Source organism: Calidris pugnax, unplaced genomic scaffold (assembly GCF_001431845.1).
Source record: "Calidris pugnax isolate Ruff unplaced genomic scaffold, ASM143184v1 scaffold206, whole genome shotgun sequence".
Taxonomy (NCBI): domain Eukaryota; kingdom Metazoa; phylum Chordata; class Aves; order Charadriiformes; family Scolopacidae; genus Calidris; species Calidris pugnax.
This window is the reverse complement of record NW_015090957.1, coordinates 2104072-2124696: the sequence shown is the minus strand read 5'-3', so window position 1 is coordinate 2124696 and position 20625 is coordinate 2104072. Positions and strand designations below refer to the sequence as shown.

The 20625-nt window shown below is 49.4% G+C and overlaps 1 protein-coding gene across 1 annotated transcript; it reads right to left on the bottom strand.

The window, feature by feature from the left end:
- Window positions 1–6388: 6388 nt before the first annotated feature.
- CACNG5 (calcium channel, voltage-dependent, gamma subunit 5) lies at window positions 6389–18233 on the bottom strand. The gene is made up of 6 exons (XM_014952189.1): window positions 17903–18233; window positions 11306–11539; window positions 10499–10585; window positions 9592–9732; window positions 8813–8958; window positions 6389–8434 (listed from the first exon to the last, which is right to left on the bottom strand). The coding sequence occupies exons 2-6, from the start codon at window positions 11511–11513 to the stop codon at window positions 8177–8179; spliced, it is 840 nt and encodes a 279-aa protein (XP_014807675.1). The 5' UTR covers window positions 11514–11539; window positions 17903–18233; the 3' UTR covers window positions 6389–8176.
- Window positions 18234–20625: the final 2392 nt, after the last annotated feature.

The following is a 20625-nucleotide window of genomic DNA, read 5'->3' as shown; positions in this document are numbered from 1 at the left end:
CTTACTGAGAAGTAAAATTACGGAAGGATAAATCCCTGCTGCGCTGCTCGGGGCCGGGCAGCGGGTGCTGTTTCTCGGCGGGAGCAGGAGAGGGAGCTGCGAAACAAGCGGCGGGGGCTGCGGGACCCCCCCGCACAGCATCCCCCCGCACAGCCCCCCCGGAACAGCCAGTGTCTCTGAACAGGGGAAAACGTTAATAAGTCTGGCTGTGGCAAAGCTTTTCAGCCCCACACCGAGGAGGGAGCATCCTGCCAAGAAGAGCTCATTGTTAATCACCATGCATTAAACCTCCAGAAAAACATTATTAATTACCTGTATGCATACTAAGGGCAACACGTTTTATCCAAAGTTCCCAGACAATAATACAGTTTCTGCTTTATAAATCGGGAAACTGACACAACCAAACCATGGTTTACTGCAGAAGTGTGTTTTCCCAAGCTTTAGCTCCTCTCTGCCCTCTGGCAGCCTCCCACTTGCCACGGTACCTGTGGGGCAACCTCTCAGCCCCCTTGCAAGCAGCTCTGATTTGCCCCAAAATATTTCACCGGTCCAAATGAAATGCAGCTATTGCTGATGAGCACGCTGAGGCGGTCTCTGGGTACACACCAGGAGAGGGGCTGGCACCTTTGCTGTTGGACTTCGGTGCTTCCTCTTCTCCCCTCGTGCAAAGTGACTCCCAGCTTGCTCAAGAGCCTTTTGAGAACAATAATTGGTAACACAGGCTTGGAAAAATGCGAATATAGCAGAGTTAATGGGGAGGGGGGAGAGGGAAAGAAAAGAAAAAGCCCCCAGGAATGTGGAGGTGGCAGCATTATAATCTCAGGCTGTCATCGGTTTAACATTATTAAACAACTTCTTAAAATAGCAGCCATAATTATTCCTATATGGAGCTCAATCTGGAGAGCATTAAGCGCTTTCTCTCCTCTCCTGTGCTCCTGTTCCCAGCTGGGGGGTTGGGGCCCCGGGTCCATGGCAGAGGAGGGGGGACCTGCCCGTCTGGCAGCTGGGGCTATGCCCCAAGGAATCAGCCCTAACCCACTTCCACTGGACTTAGCTCTGCTGACATGAACATCATTTTTGTTACATTTTTAATTGTAAAAAATGTATTTATATGAATAAAATACGGCTCAGTTGGGGATATGACCTACTTTTTATGGGAAGATGAAACAACCGTAGGTTTGTATTTTTATTTCATTTATTTCAACTGTTCTAAGCCAGACAGAGCTGCTGAAGCAGATCAATAAGAAATCCACAACTGCCGGGCTGCTTTTTTCTCTAAATAATCACATTCTGATTGAAATGACGGGGAGCTGCTACGTTTCCGTGATGAAGCCTTTAACCTTCAGATCAGTAGAGCAGTTTTGACAGTACATAATTTATATGGAAATAAATAATTTGACAGGGATTTTACATGTACATGTTCTGCACTGCTAGAGAGACTTTCTCTGTTTATCTAAATTATGAGTAATAACACTAAATAATATATAATCCTATTGTCCTGGACAAACACGGTCATTCTGAATTTCGTTAAGCACAGCAGGAACTGGGGATGCTCTCTCAAGAAACAGACCCTGTAATTCCTGCTAAAATAAAACACAATTTGCTTTTAATGGGTAAATAAGAGCTTTCACTCAGATATTTGGAGTTGTCTAGTATTGAAGCAAGGCAGCTTTCAAAGCTGTGTTATTTCAAGGTAAGTTGTTGGCTGGGCACGATGCATCCCCGTAAGTGCCACGGGATGCCTGATTTATCCCCTCGCTCACAGCAGCCTTTGATGAGCTGAGCTGGAGACAGATTAAACCAGCATTAAGGCCCACACAGCACTCAGTTATGCTAAATCTAAGTACTATAGATTTACTTATTAAATACAAAGAAATGAGCAGGGTCTGACCTGCACTGAGATGACAGCGCGCTGAGACGTCCGACACCGCTCCTTGCTCACGTGTGTGACACTGACAGTGTCCCCTGGCTTCAGAAATGTCCCGTTATCCCACGGAGGTGAGCTCGCTCACCTGACCTCCAGAGAAGCCGAGTGTCATTCCAGTACTTATTCAAATTAGCTGTTATTAATTAAATAACACCTTTCAGCTTTCTTGGCAGATTTTCCCTCTGAAGTTGCAGCGGGAAGCTGGCGTGTGTCAAGATGCCAGGCAGAGGCGAGAACCTCAGGGTTATGTTTTCATGAACATGCACCTCGTTAAAGATTTTATCACTATGGGAAAATAAGAAATTTATGGCCATGTGTCTTTACTGTCTCCTCTTTTATGCCTTCCAGGTCCCCGTCACAGAAGCCCACTAACAGGTACTTTTAAACATGCCCAAAAGACAGGTCTTGTTCAGCAGAGCTTCGCTTGGGCTTAATTTTCTCTCTGATGTGGATCCTGCTGGAGTCCAAGGGATTTCAGTGTGTGCCTACACACCTTGTTGATCAGCAACAGAGAGCTGAAGCCCAGGTCTGGGGATCTCTCTACATGCAGATTTACAGGTGCTTGTTGGCAGCAGGGACTAGTTGGGGCAATATGGACTTTGTTCCAAACTGAGGGATTTAAACCCAACCCAAACGTGGTGGGTCCCACAGCCCTTGCTGCATCAGCCCCAGTTTAAGCAGCTGCAAAGCTGAGTGGGCCCAAGTCATCAAACACCTTCTCTGCACCCCCTGCACACGGGGTTTGCCTCTTAGAAAAATGAATTCATGCTGCCCTAACATTAAAGATTAAAAACAGCTCCATCTCATCACAGCTGGAAGATTTACTGGGAGACGATGACAAAAATGATGGCTTATTGGGGAATAACCTTGAATGCTGGCGCTGTGTGTTTTCAAGGCCTATTAATCACAATTTGGGTGTGAATACTTCTTCTTTCACTGGAGACAGAGAGAGGGGGGAGGCTTGGGGATTTCTGAGGTGGTTTGGTTAAAAGTGCCGGACAGAGCCTGCAGAACAGCACGGTACCAACTGCTAAGGTATATAGGTATATAGAACCATACATGAAGATACAGCAAAGAGGCTGCTCTTCCCTTTCTATAATCTACTGTATCCATGGGAACAGCTTACAACTTGATATCTACACAATAGCAACAGACAGAAATCCTGTGGTGCATGGAGAAAAGGTCAGGGGAGCGCCCCAGCCATGGCGGGCACGTGGGGCGGCACCCGCTGAGCATGTGGGGTCCTGGGGACACTCCACCCCAGCAATCACACCTTTAGTGAGCACAACATGGCTGTGGTGCTGCCAATTTACAGAAAGAAAAGCTAAAGAGCTGATGTGGTTTTTCTGGAGGGGAGAGATCAATGTGACCCATGCAGCAAGGGAAGCTGCAGCAGAGTGAAGGAGACCCCTCCAGGAGGTCCTAAAACTGGACGAGAAAAGCAAGGAGGAAAATCGTGGGGTTTTTTCCAGCTAGAGGTGTAAGCCAACCTTCTGTGGTGGGAAAAACAAAATTGGAAGTAAATAAATAAATCTCACAATGAAGGAAGAAGAAAAGAAAATAAATACCTCTCAACTACTTCTCATTAGTGGAGGAGTGTTTACTTGGGTGAATATTTTGCCTGTTCCCACAGCATCCCCACCACGGACGCGCCAGTTCTGCACAGCTAATAAGCTATCAGCAGGGAGGAATAAGACTATTAAATTTCTTAGCACACCTTGAACAGCCCATGGGGCTAACTCACATTTGGGAAATGAATACAAAACACTGACAAATGGTATTAATTAAGAAACAATGAGGATTTGCAAACAGAGGTCTGTGTACCAGAAACCTCCAAATTGGGTACACTATGCCTGAGTCAGCTCTCTACCCTGCCACCGTGATACTTGGCTGAGACCCACCCTAATACAATACCTGTGGAAACTGCCTGCTCGAAGCTGATGAAAGGCAACAGCAAGGTCCATCTGGGTTTTCCCCAGCTGCAGGGATTTGGTCTCCCCCTGCCCACCCAAGCAGGAGCTCCATGCCATCCTCCTGGGCAAGAGCAGGACCAACTTGCCCCAAAACACTGGCCTAAACCTCACCTTACCACAGAAGCAACATCACCAGCAACAGAAACAGCTCAACGGTGCTCTTGGTCTGCGTTCCTGCTGGGAGGTGGTCACTGCCCAGTGCGGGCTCTTGCCTTACCTAAGCCTTCCCGGTGGCTCCTCATGCCCACTAGCAGCATGGGTATGAGGGGAGCAGCACTGGGGGACATTTCAGCTGTACCTATATGTAGATTTATATACACAGAGATATTTTTTTGACTGGGCAAGAGTGAGTTCTGGAACCATAAGCTGCTCCAACAGCAACTGCAGGAGAACGTGACGCAGCACAGCCTCGTTATTCCTGACTACTTAATTACTGCTCACAATTGGTCTCTAAGGAACCTCTTGCAGCCATACCTCATGATCCAATAAGGGTTTTCAGGACACTCCTAACTAGTGGGCAAATGGAATCTGTTCCCACCGGGGCCCTGTCACACCTAGGGCCACGGGAACAATGTGGTGGAAGGGTGCAATGAGGAGAGCATGTCCTAGGGGTGGGAGGGGAGATGCTGGCAGAGAGGACCTTTCACGTCCCCGGAGATACAGTCCAGAAAATGCCTCCCTGGACTTACAGAGGGGGCATTTAATTTAAAAAACCCCAAAACACACAGGGGAAGGGTGGCTCCCAAGAGTTCCCCGAGAAGGTCTCAGGGCACCTGGCTTCCCCAGCAGCCTCCCCCGCGCTGTGCAGGGTTTGGGGCTCACTCACCTCCCACATGCAGTTTCTTCAGTTGCCATCCATCCCTCCCGGTGCTGTGAACTCCATCTGGCACCCGGGCTGCCGGGATGGATGCGTGCGCCGCGTGGGAGGATGAGGAGGGACAGAAAAATCTTCAGCCACTGGAGTCAGAGTGGGGAGAGAGAACCGCGCAGGGATCAGGCGGCACCAGGTTTTTATTTAACACTTAATCCCAATAATTTGCTCTAACGCTATAGTTCAAGCAGACACAGCCACACGCACAGGGAGTCTGACACCAATTACTCATTCATACAAAACTAGAGGGTTTTTTTTTTTTTGCTTCTAAGTGCAAACAATTTTCTGCAAAGTGTCAGATGAGCAATTACCTTCCTACGGGCCCGTGAGCAGCTTGACTTGTCCCATCGGGTAAATTTAAGGACTTCAGTCTCATAGGGCTTAGATCTGTAATCTAATTGTTAGTTTATCCTCAAATTCCATTTTAATTTATCACAATCCAGGCAACAGACACAGAATGAGCACAGCGGGAGGCCAGGACTGAAACAGGGGAGGAGAGAGACTGAAGGAGGGAAGAGAGTGGTGTTATTCAAGGAGGGAAGCCTGTGGTGTGACAGAGATTAAGATGGGGTGAAACCTTGCCAGATGACAAGGAGAGGTGTTTGAATGATGAGAACATGTCCTAAGGGGGCACTACACTTATTTACTGAGCTTTTATTGCTGTGGAGAACATCAGCCACAGGGCAATGCTATGAGGAGAAGGACCTCGCAGAGTGGCTGGGCTCTGCAGCTCACCCCACCACCTTGCCCATGCCATGCTCATGTCTCATGCCTCAGAGGCTCTGGAGAAGTTTCTCCACAGCCAATGAAGGTGTGATGGTTGCATTTAGAGGCCCAGAGTGATCGTGCCAAGAGCTGCTGCCACACCGGGCACTGTCAGAGGGACAGCAGGACCCCCTGGCAGCACAACCACTGCTGCCTGTGCTTTACCAAGCGCTGCATTTTCCTGCCCCAAACCAGTGTCTACCAAACCAACAGCACTTATTTTGACAGATTTCTTTTGGCAGACCTGCACTTGCTCACTGTATGAATGTGTGAACTCCCGGGCTCAAAAATGCAGCCACATGATGACAATCTCTCCAATGAATTAAAATAATTACTTTTCTAATTTGCCCCTAGACTCTGCTAAACCTTCTGGGGCCTTGAGGAAGGCGCGAAGTTTTTTTCACGTCTTCTGCTTTTGTAGGCAGACATTTTAATTTATAAAATGAATAATTCTGTATTTAATTAGTAGAGAGGAAAATTCCACTCGGGGACAGGGACGTCCCACGATGCTGCACAGAATTAACTGCACTAAATGACTCCCCAGCATAGGGGAACACAGCCGCGGGGGACAGCCCTCGCACCTCTGGGTGCGATTTTGGTGATCCCAAAGGCTTCCCTTCCAAGAAGGACTGAGAAAATAAGGGATCCATCAAGGAGAAGATGCAAAGGCAACTGGTTTTGAGCCACCAGAAACTGCTAACACCAAGCCCAGCAGACTACACCAGGCCCTGGGAAATGCACGATCTCCACTTGTGCAGTGCTTCCTTGGAGCCTAATTCCCACTGAACCGAGAGATCCCGGTGGAAAACTGATGGTTTATCTGGCTGAGGTGAACAGACGAGGACCAGCAAGTTTTGTCACTGGATGGTAGGGCTAGGTTGTGCTTTAATGCTTGAGCCTTCCCAGCAATAAACCTGTCACAGAACACTTACAAATGGGTTTCAAAATGAGAAAACAGGTGCTTGAGGGTAATACAAAATAAGGGTAAATACAACTGTGTCTACAAAAAGATGCCCTGGTTTTATAACTCAGTAAATTAGGAGTCAGTGACACTAGATAGACACTAGATAAACATTACTTGCTTATTTGAAGGAACTGGAGAGGAAATAATCCTGCTCCAGAGCTGTCTGGATACGCACCTGCAGTGAGGTCCCTTGGGATGGGTGTCAGAGTCAATGCAAATCGTGGTGCTGTGCCAGGACTTGGACCCTACTTTGGAGTGCTTTATAAATAATAAATAAGTATTAAATAATAAATAATAAATAATAACAAAAAGGTGCAACATTCATTACACAGTATGCTACAAATGAGTTAAAATTGTGTATATTCTATTTGTTTTAAATACAGTAAGACAAAACAAGCTCAAATATACCAAGAATCCCTGGAGGGTTTTGTTCTGCAGAATGAAAATTTTCAGAAAGGTTTAAAATAACAAGGACAGAAATAAAGTTTGGAGAAAGCTCTTTCTCCTGTGAGGTGACAACTCGTGGCTTGCACAGGAAGGAGCACAGCCTTTTCCTTCCCTGCCCTTTGTTTTCAATCAGAGTGATGCTCTCACTCTGGCAGCTGTCTAGGACCAGAATGCCAAAGTGTCATATGAAAATGTAAAACTTAAAACCCCCAAATAAGGTTTGTACAGACACAAAAAAGCAGCTAAAATACTGTATTCTTGCCAAAATTAAATAAAAGCCAACTACTTTCCTATGCTGGACTAATGCCATTAATTTCAGCCACTTCACTTTATAGCGGGGTGGGATCTTGCCTTTCACCAAAATAACTTGCACTTCTGGCCATGATCTCCCCTAAATCCTGTGCCTAATACTTCCTATGGGAATGTTTTAGCTAGTTTTCCACTCAATGCTGCAGTGATTCTCCCAGTTGCTCTTCAGACCTCCAGTCAATGGGATGGTGGAGGAAAAGCGGGTGCCTGAGCCACCCAACAGCCCGGACACCCCAGGGCTGCGGTGCCTCCAGTCTGACAAGGGGGATACTTAAGCAACAGTTTGCAAGTGGCCATGGAGAAACAACAACCTGCTTGTGTCTAAGCCTGCTGAGGTATAGTCAGGAGAGATGGCTATTTCCCATTGCAGCCTGGTTAAAAGTGATACCCAGTAACAAGAGATATCAATCAGTAAATACTGAATCAAGACACAATTTACATTTTTCTAACGATGGCTATTTCTCGGAAGTTTACACAAATCTTTTACGCTTGTTGGCACTTAGGCCAGTAAATCTATAATTAAATGATACAGCCAAATGCACAAACTTTTGCAGTCTACCTAAACCAAAAAATATGGGTTTTTTTTTAGTTCTACTCTATTTTCTTTTTTCTGCTCTAGAGTCCAGCCCTGGATTTATCCCCCAGGCAGAACTGCTGTTTGCTCAGCGGGATGAGCTGAAAGAAGAGGACTTTGGAGAGATTTAGTTATGTAGGGAAGAATAAAACAAAACAAAACCAAAGGAAGGGACATATCCCAATTCTCTAGGTTACATTATTGGTTATATAACCAATCTCCCTGGTTATATTTACGCTCCTATAAATAGAGAATTGCCCCAAAAGAGTGGCCTAAAAAAATAAATGACAAAGGGAGTGGGGAGTTGGGGACCGTGGGCACCGGGTGGGAGCGGGGCCGGAGGGGCTCAGCACGGGGACGAGGACATCTGGTCGTAGTCGGGGCACTTGAGCAGAGCCGGGTAGTTACTGTTCATCTGCAGGGAGGCCTCGCTGGAGATATCCGAGGGGCTGCGTCCCCGCGCCCACGCGTCCGGGTGCAAGAACTGCCCCGAGTAGTCGGAGCAGTTGCTCAGACGGGGCCGGTAGAAGCTGGGGTGAGGCCTGTAGATGTCCTCCGCCGTGTACCGCTTCATGAACAGGTAAACGGACATCACCCCGGCGCTCTGCAGGGGAGAGAGACACGGCCTGATGCTCACCCTGCTAACAGCTGCCTTCCCCACCACCACCTAAACAGCAAAAATGTAAATTTTTTGCTCTGCTGACGATGCACAAGGGCCCCCGAGGAGAGTCACTTCACTGCCCTGGGTTTCTGCAGTAAATAACATCTCCTCCTCTGCATCCAAACCGTGATCAGGTGCCCCATCAGTGCTCCAGGCCTGGGGTCTGTCCCCACTGTGTATGTCTCCCACCCTACTATATATCTGCCCTCATAGCCTACCCTTAAACCCCATCTCAGTCCTCCTTTTGGTCACAGCCCCCGTGCCCCCCCAACCCCTGAGAAGGGGATACACACGTTACAGGGATGTGAGAGCTCTGGGTACCTCTGTGAGAAGGAACGAGATGGCAGAGAAGGCAAACGACCACCCATATTTGTAATTGAAGAACGTTTCCGAGTCCTTGGTCCTATTCAGCATCTCATCGTTGATGCTGGATATGTAGAGGACCAGCCCCACCACGAGGGACAGACCTGGGGAGAAACCAAGGAGAAAGAGGGTGGGAAACACTTCAGGGATGAAACTGCTGAAGAAGCACCTTCCTTTAAGACCTGACTTATGGGTGAAAGTGTAAAACTGTGGAAGTGTGCTTGAAATAATTGGGGAAAGAAGCTGCTTTCCTGCTGAGCTAACCCAGGGCACTCCTCGAATTTCACTCAAACCGTTACCTGCTCAAGCAAGTCCATGTGCATCGGGTAGGAGCTGGCTTCAAAGCTCAGCTGTCACAGCTATTTGTTTAACACTAGCACAACACCATGAATAAAACATTCACTTGTCTCATAGAGAAACATCCCGGCTGAGCGGTTTGAAGTTTCAGATCTCTGCTGCGCCCGACGTGCCGTGAGAGGCGTCCTCTCCCCCAGCACCTGCTCCTGGTGGGTGCTTTCCCCCACATCTCCTCACCACTGCCACAGGCAAGTCTTGCACTGGGGGATTTTTCATCCTGCAGAACCCAAGCAGGCTGCGGGGCCGAGCTGGGAGCCCCCATGAGCAATGACGCCAACGAGGAGCCACCACAGCAGGTTAGGAGAGCACCAGCAGCTACAAAAGCCAACGTACTCCATGCTTGAGGATTTTCAGGAGAAAAGCTGGATAGCAGAACTCACCCGACAGGATGAAGAATATCCCCGAGACGAAGGCGAGGATGGTCCTGTGAGGCCGAATGTGGCCGATGTTGCTCAGGATGAAGCCAATGAACATGAAGAAGAGGCTGACCAGAGGGAAGGGGGTGGCAGAGCGGATCATCTCTAGGGTGAGAGGAGCAGAGGAAAGTGAGAACAGGGCAACCCTCCCACACAGCACAAGAAACGGGTGAGATGGCTCCAGCCCTGCTGCCCTCTGACCAGGCCGTGTCCTTCCTCACCTCTGGTTAGTGTAGGTGCCCCTGAGCTGCTCCCCAGGCCCTGGCAGGGGTTCCCCTCTCTTATGTGTCTTTGCTAATGAGCTGAGTGAAGAGGTGACTGTCTCACTGCTGAAACCTCTGTTAATGTCTGTGTTTCCAGTAGTTCCTATGTGAAGTGCTATGCGGGGAAAAATCATCAGAACCTGCATTTTTCTCTAGCTTCACTGCAAAACTGTTTGCTGAACACTTTGATTTATTAAATCAAAAATGACTGCAGAATTCATCATAAGAGTTGTGACACTCCATCCTTAATTCCTCCCACTCTGTAAAGTGTAAAATTGATTGCTACAGAATAAATACAGCTGCAAATTATGGAGAGGAGACTATAAAGCCAAACACTTCCATAAACATCAGTGCTGAATAGCCTGTGAAAGGAAATTGTACAGCTTAGAGCCTCTGGGAGCACCCTGCCATTTGAAAGGGACATCCCCAAGAGCTCAGGAGCACACTGGGTGACTTAAATAGTGAAAAATGTAGCTGCCTCTTTGCATGGCAGCACCACCAAGGAACCAGGAGCTTCTCCAGCGAGGACTCAAAGAGGATTTCTTGGGGGGATCCCTAGTGACCCTCCGGTGCTTTGCAGGATGCAAAGACCCCACTGAAGCACTCACTCAGGACGTTGACTGTGGATTCAGACGTCAGCTGGATGTTCATGGGCATGACGTACTCGATAGTGAAGCACCGGCCACGCTCTTCCCCTGCAGCAAACAGAGACCAAGTCACACCCGCAGCATGTTTGTCTGCTTATTTTCAGTGGAGGGGGGGAGAGAGTGGCTTTAAAATTAATTTCAGTGCATACATAACAAAAAAATCTTGCTATTTAGTGCCGCTTCCATCTGGGGCTGAAGACAGACATCTCTTAACTACTATCTCCCCTGTGCAAAAGGATTCCTTTGTATGCAAAAATGTGAACCCCGAGGCCAGAGGATTTAAGGGGACCCCAGGGACAGTATCAGATCTCCTCACTCCAACTTTTTCAGTGCAGCAGTCGAAACTTCATGACATTTCAGATCGGTCACTTTGAGATTCCTGTTCCCTTGGGTTTTGTTCAGCTCCATCCCCGCAGCCAAATCGCTGCATCAAACTTGGCGCAGACAGAGGGAACGGTCCAGCTGACCTGAATCTCAATCTTGCAGGGACAAAATGGAAAGTTGTGAGCTGCTGCCCGAGGCAGGACGGGGGGTGGCGGGGTCTGGCACAGCAGCAGCAAACTCACCCAAAACCTCCATGCAAAGGCACACTTATCCATCTGACTGTTAGGGCTGGAGTGATGGCAATACTCAGGTTGTGCCTAAGTTTGGAAGCAAAGACGGGCACAGCTCTAAACAGCCCATCTTCCCCAGCCCCTCCCCATGGAATGACACCCACAGACAGCAAACATCACCTTACAGGGGACGTTGTGGGGAGGGAGGCCGTACCTGCCAGAAAACAGACCCTCCAGAGCCCTGAGTGCAGTGACAGTTTGATTTCGGCTGTCTGGTTTTGGGGCTGGACGATGCCCTCCTCCAGGTAGAGCCAGTAGTCGGTGCTGACGGAGATGCCCAGGAGGCCGAGGCCGCAGACGGCGAACACGCTGCTGAGCAGGGTCAGCGCCTTCCTGCCGCAGGTGCTCATCCCCAAAAGCATGGGGGGCCGAGGTAGCGGGGGGACGGCTGCCGGGAGAGGGGACACGGCCATCAGCACAGGGACATCTACTGCTTTTGGGGGGAGTGGATATGTTAAAGCTTTGCTCTCTGCCCTTAATTGCTTATTTAGGTCGAGCTGAAATAAGCCATTAAAACAATCACTGTGTGCCCTGACAGATGGAGAGTTTGAACCAAATCCCACCCGACTGCTGCCCCACGCCTCGAGGATGTGCCGGGTGCTGGCACCAGGGCGGGAGCGATGCGGGATGGCCGGGAGCAGCTCCTTGGCTCCCGTTTGATCTGCTGGAGGTGAATTCCTGCTGCTCCGGCCCAACCCGGTGCTCATCTCCCCAGGGATGTAGCCAAACCGCAGCATCTGCCACCCTCAGAGCCTTATCCAAGGGCAGCAGCACCAGCCACGTCCCCTCACACAGGAGCCTGGTGAGGCTCAGGGACACCACCTCAATGGATCAACAAAAATACTTACAGCTGCCAGAACGAAACCCACTCCTGAGCAGCTCTGGCCACCTCCCCACTCCCCCCAGCGTGGCCATCTTTCCTCTTCCAGAGTCAATTTACCCACTGGGGGATCAAGACCCTAATTTTTCAAAAAACATGCTACACTTATGCTTGCTAAATGACCTCATCAAACACCTCGAAGTAGAGCAGCAAGACACAATGGCCTGCCTTTTCTGCTCTTTATTTCACTTGCTGGATCAGAGCCGCAAGCACCGGTGTCAGCTGAACACAGAGACTGAACTGGTCCAAACTGGGCTTGTGCTTCAGGGGGAGGCAGAGAAATGGGGCCAGAGAGCTGCAGTCAGACCCTGGGAAAACATTACAGAAGGTGGAAAAAAATCCTTCCCTCATCCTCCATGCTGCTTATGGATGGAATATGGTTGGGGTTTTTTTATTTTTGCTAATTTGTGGAATTTAGCAGTTCTCACGGTGCCCTGCAGACTGACAAAACGTCACGAGAAATCAGAGTTCTTGTTGCAGCAGAGAAAAGGTGCAATTAGTATAGGGGGGAAAAAAGCTGCAGAAATGAAAGATTAGAGGAATAAGAGAGCAAGAAGGAAAAGATTCATGCAAGAGATGGTCTTCTGGGGAGTGGGAATGAGGCAGATAGCACTATTGACTGCTTTTATAAAGGCAGTATGAATCACAGATAAGTGCCGTGTCATGTATATTTTCTAAGGCACATTTTGCTGTTTAACACAGCAGACAATAAGGAAAAGATGAAATCCAGCCAGACAACAAAAGCTGCCAGATTTCACACAGCAGCGGTGGGATGCACCTTCCTTGGGCTCCCTTTAAAATTGCTCGTTCACACCACGTGAAGTTTCAAGGGACAGGCAATGGGAGAGAGCTGGGGGCAGAGCACGGCCTCCCCCCGCTGCGTCCCACCACCTGGAGAGGGGGGCAGAGTCCTCCTAAACACGTTTTGTTTGACACCCCTATTCCCAAAATAATGAGGGATAAACAATAGCCCTGGGACACAGCTGTTGACCATCTCCCTGGGTGCCAGCTTTTGACCCGGGGCAGAGCAGCTCCATCACGCCGTGCCCCCGTGGTGCCACCACCGCACACGCTGGTGAGTGGGCTCCTGGGAAGAGATCTGGATGCTGTTATCACTGTGACAAAGCTGGTGGGATTTAATGATTAAATCAGGAGATGCATCTCTTGCCCAGGCCGGGAGGTGACGGCTGGCTGTTCTGACACGTCTGAGCAGATTAGAGAAGGGCTTCATTTCTTGCACCTCTGATATAAATATATTAATACTTACTTGCTTACAGTGGCTCTCAGAGATGCCAAGAGTCCTCACAGCTTGCACTTTTACACTTGAAAGCCTCCAAAGATAATGTTCAGCCATAGTTCCCATATGATTAATGCAAGCAGCTGATGCTGAGAGCTGGTTCTTGCTGCTGATCCCAGAGAGAGCCGGGGTCTCCGGGGAGCTCCGTGCTCCCGCAGAGCCCATCCCCAGCACATCCACTGCACAAAGGCACGGCCCCAGCCTCCCCCACCGCCTCCTGCAGCAAGTTCCACACAAGACTGATGTGAAGGAACCTTGTAGTTACTGTGGAGTCCAAATGACTGCATTTATCAAACAGATCCAACACACCCAAGGCCTGTATGCACCTCCAGCTCGTTGCTCTGGGCAGTCTAACAGAGAAAAGTAGGGAATGTTGCTGGAAGAGTTGCAAATTCTTCAGAGAAAGGGAAAGAGACTTTTATTATCATATCCTACCCTAACTCCAAAGCAGACAAGTACATCTCGGTAGGAAGCAGATGTACTTGCACCCTCAAGCACTGAAACTGCGCTGACAATTCCCTTCCATATGAAATTAAGGATTTGGCTCTTCGTTTCCCAGAAGGTACCGACCTACAGGAAGGGGAGTGCTGTCGCTCACGGACAGCCTGAGCAAATGCTCACACTGCCCGAGCTTTCCACACTTGGCTTTGCTAACTATCCTCATTTTTGATGTTCTTATTTAACGTTTCCCTCAGCTCAAGAAAAGCAGGATGTGTTCCCAGGATGGACACCTCCCTGCTAGGGGTGTGAGGAGTGAGATGCCCAGATTTTCTTTCCCTGAGGATTCAGGAGGCAGCAGCGAAAGGAGAAACTGGTAGCCATGGGGCAGAGAAACAGGTCCTGCAAAGGTAGCCCTGCACTGTCAAAGGGAGACAGCACAAAGCTGTAGATGCTGGGACACCACTTTACCCCTTCACTAGATGGGAATATGCCATTTCCCAGGGAACAAGCCATTTCCCATCTCTTTATAGATGCCATTTCATCCAGCTATATGACCAAAGCACAGATCCTCTGGCTCATCTGTTCCTTTCCCTAACTCACTCAGAACCATATTTTCTAGTTGTTGCCTCAAAATGAACAGTATTTACTACTGGGTGTCTCATCCCTCTTGGCATTTTGGTTCAAAAATGGTAAAAGGAGCTGGAATCTATTCTTGGCTCATGTATCATCAACAAAAGTCCTCCCTGCACATTTTCTGTTAATGAGGAGCCAAAAATCAAAGTAGAGAGTATGTGAAAATCCAGATAAAGCCATTCAGGAGGAAATAACTATGTATTTCCTATGATTTGTTGTCCATCAGCACCAGGCACTGGAAAATATACCCATTTGGCATCATTTATATTGGTCATTGTGGTGATGCTAGCAGCAGGGAGAGGGTCAGGCGTCAGAGTCACGCCTCTCAATTGCCTCATTTCTTTTCTCTCTCACACTTCAATTTCCATGTAATCACGGATGCATTAGAGAGTGATCCCTATTACTGTCTTGCCGGCACATAAAATCGAGCGGATGCGGTGGGGGACGGGAGGCAGGGATGGTGCAGAGCAGCCGCTCGGAACAAACCTTCCTCCATATCCAGCACCTGGAGAATTAGCAGGGCTCCCAAAAGGAAGATTTTTCAAGGACATGATCAGAAGCTTGACTTTCAGCAAGGATTTAGTCCCCAGTAACTTTTACCAATTGTGTTGTGCTTCCTACAGCACAGAAAAGGTGATGCTGTTTGGTTTCCAACAGTAGTTGTATTTTAAATGAAATTAATATAGCCCCAAAGGTTTCTAGGAACTAGAACCTGAGAACTGTTCCTGCTCCTTCAATCGCACCATTCCTTCTGGTAGTAGTCCAGGGAATAATAAAGGCAGTCTGCAATGAAATCTGCAGTCCTCATAATGAATTTCTTTTTGTCTTGGAGCCATAGCTTCTGATGGGAATTGCACACGGCCTTTGCTGGGACTGACCCCTTCTGAAAATGACATGAATATTGGCGTTGTGCCTAATGAAGTTGACCCAGATCTAGGCGTGAGTTTAAGTCCTTACCTATTGCTCCATGGTCACAAAAAGAAAATATTATCCTAGTTCAGATTTCTGAGCCTACCACTCCATGACCTAATGCTGAGAACAAGCCACCACTCTGGGCTACATGGATGGACTAAGAAAAATAAATATATCCCTGGTCAACTGCCTGGACAGGATGGGTCGTATCAATAAATCACTGCTCAGAGTTCAGCAGAAAACAACGCTCCTTCCTGCCCTGGGTAAAGGCAGAAAGAGCAGGGCCAAGTCAGGCCAAGGAGGCAGCTATTGATTTTTATGTGGCTAGAACATCATTTCCAATTTCCTGACATTTGTGAGGAGGGGAAGCACAGCCAAGGTTATCGGAGCAGATGGGAGGGAAAGTTCTGTTTGTGGAGGGGTGCTGGGATCCAGGACGAGCCTGGTGACTTGCCTCTGTGGTTGTCAAAGCCTGGTCCCTGCCACAAGCCAAGGGCAGAGGGAAATCAGAGGTTAAACGATGCACCTGGAGCAGTGGGAGAGGCTGAGCAGAACATAAAGGAGAAGGAACAAAGTTTGGTGGAAGGGGGGTAGGAAACCCACTGAGTGAGCGATCGATGTACAAAGAACATCAGGGACCTGGGTAAGAGCCGGGAAAGGCAGGAGAGCGTGAGCTGTGATGGAGCTGAACTGAAAGGGCCAGCTCCCACTAAGCTCTGACAAGAAAATTGGGCTGGCTAAAAATAAAGGGCCTTCAAGCAGCACGATCCCTTCCTCGGGACACAACGCAGGCCACGAACGTGGGCAAAAAACAAATAGGTCAAGGAGAGCGGCTCTTTCAGAAGTCAACTTTTCAGAGCCAGCAGTGCTCAGGCAGGGCTGTGCTGGGGGGTGGTCGAGGTCACCACCACATCATCACCCTCCTCTGGGCAGCTCAGTGTCACCCTAGATCCCTCACGGGCAAATCCAGAAAATGTTAATTTGGTCATTAATGACCACAATGGAATAGGAAGGCGATTGCAAAATGGCATAGCAGCTCCCACTGAGCTTATGGAGCACTCAAAGGGTGCAGATGCTTTGGTCCTATAACGACATGTGCAAGATGCAGCCCGAGTCCAGCTGGCTTGAAGTGATGCTCTGTCGGTTTGCAGAGAGGGCTTTATCCATGGGAGGAGCACATGGTGAGATGGCTTTAGCCACAGCCAGGCGTGTGCAGCTCAGCAGAGGAGAGGAAGATGAGGAGACAGTGTGGGCAGTGCCCCCTGCTCCATCTGGGGACCCAGGAGAAGCAGCTCCACAAACCTGACCTGGAAAACTGGGCGGTTGGGACAGATGGTTTTGGAATTACCGCTTGGGAAGCAACAGTCCCTCCTGAAGCTTGGAAAAGGTGTACTGCAGGAAGGAGAGAAACACGAGACTGCTCTGCTTTGGTATAACAGCTGAAGGAGAGCAGGGATGGCAGCAGAGAACAGCAGTATCTCCTGGGCTGGTGTGCTGGGAGGGAGATGGGCAAAGGGGATGTATCTGGAGCTGGTCCGTAGGGTTCCCAGGAGCCCTGACCTGGGACCTGCCGGCACCTGTCACCTCACGCGGCTCATGGGAAGACAGAAACGTCTAATGCAGCTTCACAGAGCTGCATTAGTGTCATATAAAAATGTCAGTTTGATTTCTGAGAGAAAAATTATGTATTGGAAAAAAGTAAGTACAGAAATAAATCTTTTTGATGTGAAAGAGGTTTAGCCTGATATTAAGAAATGAAACAGTCCATCTCATGGCAGTTTGAACAAGCGCTAGTAAGTGCGACTACGAGCAGCCATAAACTTCAAAAGGATCAATACTGGACTTGAAAGCTTCCCCTGGGCTGCTCTCAGTGGCCGGCCCCGTGCAGCTCTGCCCTGATGGCCGGGCAGAAACATGGCACCGCGTCAATCGAGCACACTGGGCTCACAGGCTCTCTGGAGAGAGTTTAAAAAAAAACAAAACAAAACACAAAAACCACCAACAAAGAAAATCAAGGCTGGTTATGAGTTATTTAAACCTATTTTGAGCCACAGCAATCATAAACCCGTTAATTTTTTGCCTGGCATCAGACACAAGAAACACCTGAAAAACAATTGGAGGAAACAATGTGTGAGTGCCACAGACCGGAATGCTCACCACTAATTCTGTGAGTGGGGCTGCATGTTTTTTTTTCTTAAACTTGACTTCCATAACCAAATACAAGGACCTCAAATGATATTCCCAAGCTCAAAGGAGCAGCAGCTGAGATTTATTTCCCCTCCCCAGCCCTCAAACCAGATGCTTTCCCGACTGGGCCGCCGCTGCCGTGCTGCCGCACTCGCTGGGGCGATGGCTCCACTCCAGTTCATTCACACTAATGGCTTTGGATGATGCCAGCAACTTTCAACAAATAAAATCATCGACCAAATAGCCCCTGCGGTCCCGGCTCCGGCCGCCGGCACAGCCCGTGTGTGTACAGCCAGTGCTCATTCACGTGGGCTTTCTGGATCCACAAATACCCCCCCCCAAGCTCTTATAGAGCACATCCCACCTGCGTGTCTCCTTTCTCCTTGGTTTAAGGCTCTTACCTCTTTTAACCCCAGCTGGAGTGATGCTTTGGCAAGTGGAAAACCTGTGAGGTTGGCTGTGAAGGCGGGAAGCTCAGGTTCTGGCAGAGTGACTGCGAGGCAGCGTCCCAGCGAGGAGGGTTCCCAATGGATGCTTTGGCTGCTGGGTGGCTCTGGGAGGAGCTGGGAATGGGGTGGCTTCGGCAGTGGGCACGGGAGAGCTGCTGGGCTGTAGGAGAGGGCACAGCCTCGGCTCTTCACCTCCAACCAACTCACACGAGGAAAGCACGAGGCTGGGACGCAGGGAAAGGCAGACGGCAGTCACGGCTCTGCATCCACACACCGACAGCTCCTGCCCTGTGGTTTTGTAGGAAAGTGTTACACAAAGTGTATTTCTTAAGAGGGAAAGAGGAGCTAAAGCTCTGAGCTTGCAATATTGCCTGTGCGCCCAAGTATAGTTCTCCAGGTCAAAACTATATATAAATTTGCATCACTAACAATAGCTGAGCCCTTCCCAACACCCTCTCACCCTCTGCATATCAAAGCTGACACACAATATTCACCTCCTTGCAGTGTGTCAGAGCACTCGCAGTCAGGGACATGAGTCAAACTGCTGGTTTCAATACCCTACAAAGAGCTACAAAAACAGTATAAAAGGGGGAATATCTAGTGCTGCGAAGCAAACCAGCTGGGGAGTTTGCTCTCAGAGCTGCAGAACTCTGGTTGCCGTGGGCTGTGCCTGCCCATTAACTTCTGCACACTTCTGTACATGACAGGTTGTATTTACATCCTAACTACACAACCTCCAGAGCCCGTGTGTGTACAGCCAGTGCTCATTCACGTGGGCTTTCTGGATCCACAAATACCCCCCCCCCAAAATCTTATAGAGCACATCCCACCTGCGTGTCTCCTTTCTCCTTGGTTTAAGGCTCTTACCTCTTTTAACCCCAGCTGGAGTGATGCTTTGGCAAGTGGAAAACCTGTGAGGTTGGCTGTGAAGGCGGGAAGCTCAGGTTCTGGCAGAGTGACTGCGAGGCAGCGTCCCAGCGAGGAGGGTTCCCAATGGATGCTTTGGCTGCTGGGTGGCTCTGGGAGGAGCTGGGAACGGGGTGGCTTCGGCAGTGGGCACGGGAGAGCTGCTGGGCTGTAGGAGAGGGCACAGCCTCGGCTCTTCACCTCCAACCAACTCACACGAGGAAAGCACGAGGCTGGGACGCAGGGAAAGGCAGACGGCAGTCACGGCTCTGCATCCACACACCGACAGCTCCTGCCCTGTGGTTTTGTAGGAAAGTGTTACACAAAGTGTATTTCTTAAGAGGGAAAGAGGAGCTAAAGCTCTGAGCTTGCAATATTGCCTGTGCGCCCAAGTATAGTTCTCCAGGTCAAAACTATATATAAATTTGCATCACTAACAATAGCTGAGCCCTTCCCAACACCCTCTCACCCTCTGCATATCAAAGCTGACACACAATATTCACCTCCTTGCAGTGTGTCAGAGCACTCGCAGTCAGGGACATGAGTCAAACTGCTGGTTTCAATACCCTACAAAGAGCTACAAAAACAGTATAAAAGGGGGAATATCTAGTGCTGCGAAGCAAACCAGCTGGGGAGTTTGCTCTCAGAGCTGCAGAACTCTGGTTGCTGTGGGCTGTGCCTGCCCATTAACTTCTGCACACTTCTGTACATGACAGGTTGTATTTACATCCTAACTACACAACCTCCAGTAACCCAATGATTCACTGACCCTCTTCTGGCTTTGGCCTAGCGATTCCCTCCGCTCACCTTGGCTGGTGCAGAGGGAACCTGGGCAAACCCAGCAGCAGGGACAAGCAACGTACCCTCACTGGGTACAGCAGGGCTGGGGGAGCTGCCAGCAGCCATCTCCCACCAGGGCCACAGCTGGTCTGGTCTAGAGGAATAGTGAATCTTTAACGGTTGGGTTTTGTTCACTGCCACACGTCATTTAAGATGGGTCAAAGTCCTGCAATGGCCTTGTATATTAAATTCCTTGCATAACGACAGCTTTTCAAGGTCTCTGTGTCCTTCCACCAGCAAGGCAGGTCACAGCAGACTGAAGATCTCAGGCACCTTTTCCATAACATACTTATGTTGCTTTAACCTGAAGTGGGTATGAACAGAACCCACAAAAGCAGTGTGAGCCCTGCAGGAGCCATGAATTATGAACACCAGTGCATGAAATTTCCCTGGGCTACAAACTTCTGCTGCTTCAGAAGGTCTAGGAGCAAGCCCCAGTTCCCAGCCCAGGTTTCAGGAGATGAAGTTGCTCCCGCCAGGGAGAGAGGGGCTCACACCCCTGCTTCTTTCTCTTCCCCTTAACAATCAGCACACCACAGCTTGAGCTAAATTAAGCAACGCTGGGAGGTAAAAAATAGCATCAAGAGCTAATTAAAACCCTTCTGCCTCCCCCACATCAGTGGTGGGGAGAGGGAAGCTGAGGGTACCTGTGCTGTGAGGCACGCAGCCCGCCGCGGCTCTTCCCCCGCCACCGCAGCTCTTCTCACCAGCGCTGGCAGCTGGAGTGTTTTTATGAACACTTTCCGTGTGATAAATGAGAGAAAGCAAAAAATCCCCCAGGCGCCGTTGGCGTCTCTGAACGTCGAAGGCTGCAGACAAGCAGCACATTGGGCAGGCTGCACGTGCCACCATGGCCACCAAGACCTCCATCCCCTAGCGTGATTAAACACGACTGCTAGTGCTAAGCGGACACCTTGTTATCCAGGAGA